We start from the raw sequence: 9,953 nt of genomic DNA, 5'->3' as shown, positions 1-9,953 counted from the left end.
TATTAAATCAATATATTTTATACTTAGAATAAAATGTAGACTAAAATATGTTGTGTAAAAATATGGATGTATTTTTACATACATACATAGAGATCCCTAAATAAAGGTATAGTTTTACAAACATTCATAGAGATCCCTATATAAAGGCATAGTTTTTAATATTCAAGAGGATTCAGCAAAGTTTAATGTGAACTGATTGTGGAATTATGTAAAGTCCTTGTCTTTCATTTCAAAGAGTAACCCAAAATAGGGTGGTAAAACTTATTTGCTGGAGGCTTCATTTTCTTCAATTTCTCCTGCAGAAAAGCATAAGTTCTTTGCAGACACTGAAACTGATATTGCAATAATGTTAATTCTCATAAATCTCTATACCTTTTCATCTGCTGTTTAACATAATGCTATGTGGGCTCTAGATTGTAAAAATAAAAACCATGATAGAAAAAGAAACAAAATTCTTTTAGAGAGTAATTGGAGTTACTCTCTGAACTTGTGAATAGCAGCTGCTGAAGGAATCTTTTCTAGCTCATACATAAAAGCAGTCCTAAAATTAAGTCTATGATGCTCCAGTCAATAAACAATAAGTTTCAGCTTAATCTGTAAGTAGAAATTCACTTTATAAATTATTTGGTATGTTTGCTGTAAAATTAGCTTTTCTCTCCTGTTCACTCACTTTTTTAATATCTGAGGGAACCAGTAGAATTCTTTTCAGAAGTGTAATTTTCAAGCCGCATTTTTGTGAGAATTATGACACTGACTTATTTGCTAATGCTGCCATGCTGGGAACTACCTGTGCGCTGTCAAACGGGAAAGCATTCCATTAGTGTTTGAATTGATATACTTTAGTTCCTCACAAATTCCATTTCCATATTTAATTATGGAAAAGACGTAAGGGAAAAGTTGCATGACCTCTTCATTCATTCATTTAATCATCAACAGGAGTGGCAGTTAGTAATTTTTAAGGTACATTACAGCATTCACTTAATGCTGTACCATGCTGAATTTGCGTCAAAGATGTAATATTTTATTTGCTAATGACTTTCAAGTTGTTAGTGACCTTGACATTGCTGTTGTCAACACTTTTGGCACAAAGAGAGAAAGAGAGTGTGATTTAGAGTTGAGTGTGCATAGATTTATTTTTCATTTTGTTTCAGTATTTTTAAAAGGCTTTTATATTTAATTTGAAGCAGAACATTTTTACTTGAGTACTACAGAGATTCTGAGTTAAGTACTTACCAATTTACATGTCTTAAGTAAAATGAATTTATATTTTATCACATTTGTAGGATATGTTAATCAATGCATTAAATATGCACCCTGATGAAAGACATAAATCTAATATGTATGTATTATATGAAAACAGAGTTCAGTATTTAGGATTTAATTTTATATTATGAAAGTAGAAAAACACCTGCATGATTATGAAATTCTGCTTCATTGCTAAATAGAAATAAAGTACAATACATGACATAAGGATTAATTCTTTTGTTATATAACACAAGATTTTCAAGACATCGTTGAATTGTGGGTACTAAAGATAATCATTCAATGTTATTACTTCAAATAATAAGTGGTTCTTGCCTGAACCTATTGGTGTAGAAAACTGCCAGTACTTCTGAAAAGTTTCCCTTCCAAGATATTTCTGAAAGGTCTCAGGAACTGTCAAGTCTGTGTTCTTGACACATGTCTATTTCCTCTGAGTACAGCTGTTGCTCCACCAGGCTCCTCAGTATCTTACCAGATGATGCTCCCTGCTGGTCATTTCCACTGAAGTCCTCTAGCATGGACAGTTCAAGTAAAAGCTGCAAGGAAAAGCGAATGCCCTCTCTCCTTGTTTTAAATGCATTTTTAGAAGAGCACTGGTTTCTATCAATACTTCAGAGAAACAACTCTTTTGCAATTTAATAATTATTTCTTTCTCTGCACTCAAAGAACACAGCATAAGATATATCCAGTGAAAATTGTCTCTGTTGAGATGCAAATTCATTTAGCAGAAAATAATCAGTAATTAGGATTGCCACTTTTTTTGATGCTATGATTTTCTTACTGGATAAATGTTATCGTGCTTAACCACTTTCCAGAGGATTATTTTTCACATTTTATTTTTTATAATTTTCCAATCAAGAGACAAAGAAGGATGCTTGCTAAAATACATAGCTGGAAAATGTGAAACGCTCTTACTCAATTTCCTAATGAGATTGCATCTATGAAAAAAGTATCAAAATGTTCCATTTTATATAAGGTTCTGAGTGAAGAAAACATTTAACTTTATTGTGGTTTTCTTTTATATTACCTGCTGACTAATCTACATTTAGCTCTAGAAAATAACAATTTTTACACAGTAGAAAATTTTGTGCATATCAGTTTGTTTTTGAGGTTTCAGGTCGGTTGACCAAAACTTTCAAGTTCGGTACCTCTAATTGGAAAATTCTGTGCAGTTTAGGGGCCAGTGACAGTACTTTCAGTTTATTTTTAACTGTCTGTACAAAGAATGTAGTGGCCATAGCATTCTCTGCCCTTATTTTATATAAATGGCACTGATGCTAATCTCCAAAGGAGTTGTTGCTGTTGTACTTAAGTACCCTTGAGTACGATTCATCACAACCCTATGAACAGTACACCTGGGCCCTTTCTTATTTTGAGCAATCTTCATCATCTCTAACACACTTGAGCTTGTTGCTATAGTCATTGTGTCAACCCGTCTTGTTGAGGATATTGCTACTTTTGCTGACCCTCCACTTTTTCAAGCATAATGTTCCTTTCCAAGGAGTAGCATCTCCTAACAATATGCCCAGAGTATGATAGGCAAAGATTTGTCATCTTTGCATCCAAAGAACAACTCTGACCGTTTTTCAAGACATATTTATTTGTTCTTTTGGCAGTTCATAGGATATTCAGTACTCTTCTCCAACACCACAAGTCAAAGATATCATTTCTTCTGTTATCCTTATTCAATGTCCAGCTTTTAGATGTATCTCAAGTGATTGGAAAGATCATGGCCTGAATTAGGCATACCTCTTCAAAAGTATATTATTGCTCTTCAGTATTTTGGATAAGTCCCTAACAGCAGACTTTCCCAATGCAATACGTCTTCTGATCTCCTGATGGCTGGTTGCTCCCCATTTACTATGAAAAGTCAATTCTTACCACTAGTTTTGCCTTTCTAAACATTACAGGGTTATATTGAGGCTCTTTTAATGTCAAATGAATATCTACAGAGGTCTAATATCTGCTGTGCTCTATATTATAGTCATTATGTTTTTATCTAATGAAATATTCCATTTTATTAATGTTTTTAATGGTTGTTGTTACGTGCCGTCGAGTTTCTTGCAACTCATAGCGACCCTATGTACAACAGCCCTAAACTCTGCTCTGTCCTGTGCCAATCACACTGTCTCCGATACACCCATCCCAATTACCCCAGTCACTGAATTAATCCACCTCATAGAGGGCCTTCCTCTCCTGTGCTGTCCCTCTACTCTACCAGGTATGATGTCCCTCTCCAAGGACCGGTCCCTCCTTACAGCATGTCTAAAGTATGTTAGATGGAGCCTCAGAATCCTTGCCTCCAAGAAGTCACCCAGTTTAACCCTTTCCAGGATGAATCTGGTTTACTAGCAGTCCATGGTACCCTCAATACTCTTCTCGAGCACCACAGCTCAAAGACATCAATTCTCCTTCTATCTTCCTTAGTCATTGTCCAGCTCTCTGACGCATAACAAGTGATAGCAAAGACCGTGGCCTGTATCAGACACACCTTAGTCTCCAGAGAGACACCATTGCTCTTCAGTACTTTGGAGAGGTCCCTAACAGCAGATTTTCCCATCGCAATGTCTTTTAATTTCCTGTTTACTGGTGCCAAGAGTATTGACTGTGGAGCCAAGCAGACTAAAGTTGTGGACAATCTCAATCTCTTCACCATCCATGCTGATGCTGCCAATTGGTCCAGTGGTGAGAATCTTTGCCTTCTTGACATTGAGCCTCCACATCGGAGACTGCAGTCCTTGATCCTCTGCAGCAAGTGCTCCAGGTCCTCTTCAGTTTCAGCAAGCAGGGTTGTGTCATCTGCATAACACAGATTGTTGATGAATCTTCTACCAATCCTGACACCACACTTCTCCTCATAGAGCCCAGTCTCCCAGATAATTTGTTCTGTATACAGTTTGAAAAGGTATGGAGACAGGACACATCCCTGGTGTATGCCCTTCCCAATTTTGAACCATGCAGTGTTTCCTTGCCCTGTTCTGATGACTGTCTCTTGGTCCAAGTATAGGTTTCGCATTAGCACGATCAAGTAGTGTTCTGGGATTCCCATTCTTCTCAGAGTCAGCCACAGTTTTAAGGGTTATTGCACAAAAAATTACATTATTATAGTAAGTATAAAGGAGGGAAGATTGAAATAATATGCTACAAATATGCCTCTATCTTTGAAGAATTCATCATAACACCACACTTTGATAGCATTCATAATAAAATGTTAAGAGGAGAAGATTGAAAGAAGATTGAAACTGTCAATAGCTTCATCTTGCTTGGATCCACAATTAACACTGTGTTACCAGCAGTCAGGAAATAAGGAGACACATTGCAATGGGAAGATCAGCACTTAGGGACTTTTCCAAATTATTGAGGAGTAGTGATGTCAGTTTGAATACTAAGGTGAGTCTGATTCAGGACATAGTCTTTCTGATTCTAGCTATGCATCTAAGAACAGGACAATGAATAAAGATGGCAGAAAAAGAATTGATGCCTTTGAGCAGTGGTATTGTAGAAGAGCACTGAACATCCCATAGATGGCAAAGAGAATGAACAGATATGTCTTGGAGAGGGTGAAGCTGGAGTTCTCTTTGGAGGCAAGAATGATGAAGCTTCACCTCACATACTTTGGACATGTTACTAGGAGTTGCTATTCCTTGGAGAAGGACATGATGTTGGGAAGGGTGATGGGTTGATGAAGGAAAGGAAGATCCTCAACCATGTAGACTGACATGGTGACTCTTACAATGGGCTTTTTTGTGTCAGGAAGTGTGAGGATGGCACAGGATACAACAGAATTCAGATCTTTTGTTCCTAGTGTTGTAATGAGTCATACTCAACTCAGTGGCACCAAAAAAAAAAAAAAAAACCCCACATTGACTTCTCCTGGTTTCTAGAACTGATTAGAACTGATAGTGTGTTTTATATTTTGTTATTAGGTGCCGTTGAGTATGGCCCATAGAGACAATACATATCTGAATCTTGTCCTATCCTGTGCCGTTTTCACAATCTCTGACTTACATGAGCCCATTGCTGCAGTCACTGTGTTGTCACTCTCATCTCTTCTGGTACGCCTCTACTTTTCCAAGCATGATGTTACTCTCCAACTAATAACCTCTCCTAGAAACACGTCTAAAATATATGAGATGAAGTTTTATCACCTTTTCCTTCAAGAAGTTCTATGGCTGCATCTTCTCCTAGACATATCTGTTTGTTCTTTTGGCAGTCCATGGAATATTCAGTACTCTTCTCCAACATCACAGTTCAGAGACATCAATTCTTCTTCTGTCATCCTTATTCATTGTCCAGCTGTCAGATGCATAGCAGTTGATTGAAAAGACCATAGCTTGAATCAGACATACCTTAGTTCTCAAACTGACATCATTGCTCTTCAGTAATTTAGAGGGGTCTCTGACTCCAGACTTTCCTTACACAGCATGTCTCCTGATCTCTTAATAACTGATATCAACGGTGTTGATTGTGGATCCAATTAAGATGAAATTGTTGACAGTTTCAAACTTATCTCCTTCTATCTTGGTGTTGCCTATCATTCAAATGGTGAGGATTTTTGTTTTCTTGATGGTGAGAAGCAATCCATATTGAAGGCTTTATTCTTTGATATGCAGAAAGCACTTCAAGTCCCCTTCACTTTCAGCAAGCAAAATTGTGTCATCTGCATAGCACAGCTTGTTGATGAGGCTTCCTCCAATCCTGATTCACATTCTTCTTCATAGAGTCTAGCTTCTCAAGTACTTTGCTCAGCATACAGATTGGACATATATGGAGAAAGGATACAACCCTGATACATGACATTCTTAATTTTAAACCATGTTGTGTTCCCATGCTCTGTTTGAACAATAGTCTTTTCGTCAGGTCTGGTTTTCACATGAGCACAATCAATGTTCTGGGATTCCCATTTTTCTCTATGTTAGCCATAATTTTTTATGATCTACAGTCAAATGCATTTACACAGTCAGTAAAGCACAAATAGACATTCTTCTGAAATTCTTTTCTTTCATTCAGGATCCATCTGACATCACCAGTGACATTTCTGGTGCTATGGCCTATTCTAAATCCAGCTTGAAGTTTTGCCAGCTCTCTGTCTATATACATTGTGCTATCAGTATTTGAAGATCTCCAACAGTACTTTACTTGCACATGATGTTAATGATATTGTTTGATAACTTCTACATTCTGTTCCCTTTCTTGGAGATAGGAACAAATATGGATCTCTTCCAGTCAGTTGGTCAGGCAGCTGTTCTCAAATGTTCTAGCTTAGACTCATACGTGAGCCCAGGGCAGTATCTGTTAGTTTAAACATGTACATTTGTATCCTGTTGATTCCTTGGGCCTTAATTGATATATCATATATGTGAAATATTAATTATGCTGGGTGAGTGTGGTTGTAATTTGTCATTTCTGAGCTGGAATTATGAATTTTTGTCATATGATATTGCTATTAGTTTTGTAAATATTATTTTAATGATAATTGAGATTAATTACTATTTTGAATAGGAATAATAACCTATAACAACTGATATACTGTTTTATGCAGTTAAATTATAAATTTGTTATGAGGATTTTGTTTAGTATTATAGATATGAGGAAAATATTGACAATTTCAATGATTTCATCTTACTTGGATCCATAATAAACACCCTCAGTACCACCAGTCAATAAATTTAAAAACATATCTCATTGGAAAAATCTCCTTTGGGATCTCACCAAAGTTCTGAAGAGTAGGGATGTTAGCTTAAAGACTAGGCTGCATCCAGTTCTTTTCTATTTCTTGCTTTGTATCTGAAAGTTGGACAGTAACTAAGGATGACAGAAGAGCTCTTGCCTTTGAATTGTGATGTTGGAGTATACAATATTCCATGAATTGCCAAGATAGAAAGTAGTCTCTTTGAGAAAATGTGATCAGGATGCTCCCTCATCTCACATACTTTAGACATGTTATTATGAAGGGCTAGTCCTTAGAGAAGGAAATAATAATTTAAAAGGTGGAAGGTAGATGTAGGAGAGGAAGACCTTCAACAAGAAGGTTTGACACTGTGACTGTAACAATGAAGTCAATTGTATCAGAGATGATCATACAAGATAAAGCAGGGTTGAGGGTCATTGTTCATAGAGTTGTTATGAGTCATAATCAACTTAATTACACATAGCAATAATAATATTGTAACTGTTGACAATTTTATGTGAATATATTATATATTTATGTTATATACTTGTATTATTTTTAATATCTATCATCTATCTATCTATCTATCTATCATCTAGCTTAGCAGTTATGTGATATCTGTTGAGAATCTTTGTACTTTTTCTTCTATTTAATGAAAGTAAGTTTAATAGATATTTTTAAACCTACCCAGTTTCTTCTTTTCTTTCCTTTATTAAAAGGAGTTAAGTTTCATGTTTCATGACATTTTGGATTACTGAATGCATTGTCAAAAAGAAAAATTTTATATTGGTGAAGAAATACCAAAATTATAGGCACTCTTTTTGGAATTCTTGTGGACACAGGTGTAATAATTAATTGGGATATAGTAAGCAGAACTTTGCCTTTAAATAAAAGAAAATCTAGGTATGCATTATGACTTATTTAAACTATAGCTAATCCTTGTTTTTTAATAGGATGGTTTCAGTACAACTTTGAAGTATAAAGGAGTACACTTTAGCAACTCTTTGGGAAGACGAGAGTTAATTCCAGAGGCAGGGCCTGGTCCAGGACACTATGACCTAGTCCAGTAAGTAAAAAAAGTAATAATAACTTTAAAGTAGCTATTGACTGTAAAGAATTCTAGTACTTTAGACTAAGCTATGTGGGAGAAGGATGAATATTTACCTCCTGTGTGATTTACTGCCTCTGAAAACCTGCTAGAGGCTCAGCTATGAGTCACTTCTGATTCAGTGACATACAACACCACCATGCTGTTAGGAAAAGAAGTCTGTACAAAAATATCCAAGACAGTATGACAGATTGAGGTAACTAGCAAGTGATCTTTTGTGGACCAGTTCCATGACTCTGGCAGTTCCAATTTACCGGTGGCTTTGAGTGGAATATGAACAGTCTCTTCCTATGTTATTTCCACCTTCAGAAACCCAATTGAAGTTCATCGATAAGTCACTTCTGACTACATAGCAATGAATTTGAGTTATCTGAAAGCTAGTGTATAACATGTCAGACTGCTAGCTGTGACTCAGAGATACAAATCCAGCATGCCCTTCTTGGGAGAAAGCTAGATAATCTTTAAAGATTTATAGCCTCAGAAACCAGAAGGACAGTTGCTATGAGTTGGAAATGACTCAGTGATGATGATGAGTCATTGTATCTGAAAGATAGTACCTTTTCCATGAGTTCTATCCTGTGCTACCAGTTTTACATGTGTTATATTATTTTCACATATCTGTGTATGATTAGAAATTAAAATCTTTCTAGTATTCTCTGCTTTCTTCTAAGACCAATCTGGCATCAGCCATGATATCATTCATTTTAAAGCCTATTTTGAACCCAGCTTGAATTTCTGACAGTTACCTGTTGATGTCTGTTTCAGTTACTTTTGACTAACTTTTTAGAAATATTTTACTTTGATGACATATTAATGATACGGTTAGGTAACTTCTGCACTTTATTGGATTGCCTTATTTTTTAAAAAAAAATTGAATATATAAGTTGGTCAAATTTCTTGGAAATATAACCATGTAAAAGCATTTGACTGTGCATATAATAAGAAATTATAGATAACACTGAGAAGAACTAGAATCTCAGACCACTTAATTGTGCTCATGTGTATTCTATACATAACAGAGCAGGGGCCACTGCATGAAAATCAGGAAAGCTGTGTCAGGGTTGTATTCTTTATACCTATTCAATCTATATGCTAAATAATTAATTCAGGAAGCTGGACTATATGAAGAAGAATATACGAAGCATCTGAACTAGATTAAGACTCATCAACAAACTGAGTTTTGCAGATAACCTTGTTTGCTGAAAGTGAAGAGAACTTGCAATACTTATTGAAGAAGTATTATACTACAACTTTTACTATAGATTATATCTCAACATCAGGAAAACAAAAACTTTACCACTGGAACAATGTGCAAAATCTTGATAGATGGATAAAAGATTAAAGTTGTCAACAATTTTATTTTAATTGCCTTCACAATCTACACGCGTAATAGTAACAGTCAAGACATCAAAAGGCATGTTACATTGGAAAATGTGCTTCAAAAACTTTTCCAAAGTTCAAGGGCATTTGTTTAAAGACTAACGTGCTTCTGATCCAAATCATAGTATGTATAATAATTGCTTTATATACATCTGAAAGTTATACAATGAATAAAGAAGTTCAAAGAACTGGTGCTTTTGAATTGTTAGCAAAGAGTATTGACTATGCCATGGCCTGCCAAAGAACAAACAAACCAGCCTTGGAGGAAGCACAACCAGAGGGCTTTTTATAGGAGATCTCTTTGTTGTGATTAACAGCTTCCAGAGAACCTGTTGGAGGTCAGATATGAGTGGATTCTGACTCCATATGAATGAGTTTCGTGCTTTAACATAGAGTATTACCTAGTAGTTACATCCTTTTCTAGTGATTACTCTAGAACTTGTTGTTGTCGTTGTTGTTATGTGCCGTCGAGTCGCCTGCGACTCATAGCGACCCTATGTACAACAGCCCTAAACTCCGCTCTGTCCTGTG

At 35.8% G+C, this 9,953-nt stretch overlaps 1 protein-coding gene across 1 annotated transcript in view; it reads left to right on the top strand.

The window, feature by feature from the left end:
* The window catches only part of STPG2 (sperm-tail PG-rich repeat containing 2), a 555,694-nt gene that overhangs the window by 46,041 nt on the left and 499,700 nt on the right, over positions 1–9,953 (top strand). The window contains exon 4 of the mRNA XM_006893099.1: positions 7,888–8,000. Coding sequence (XP_006893161.1) covers positions 7,888–8,000 — 113 coding nt within the window. The remainder of the gene's footprint in view (positions 1–7,887; positions 8,001–9,953) is intronic.

The sequence above is a fragment of the Elephantulus edwardii genome, unplaced genomic scaffold, assembly GCF_000299155.1.
Source record: "Elephantulus edwardii isolate Elephantulus edwardi_28Jun2011 unplaced genomic scaffold, EleEdw1.0 scaffold00122, whole genome shotgun sequence".
NCBI lineage: Eukaryota > Metazoa > Chordata > Mammalia > Macroscelidea > Macroscelididae > Elephantulus > Elephantulus edwardii.
Note: the sequence above shows the minus strand (reverse complement) of the source record. Positions and strands in the feature narration are given on the sequence as shown.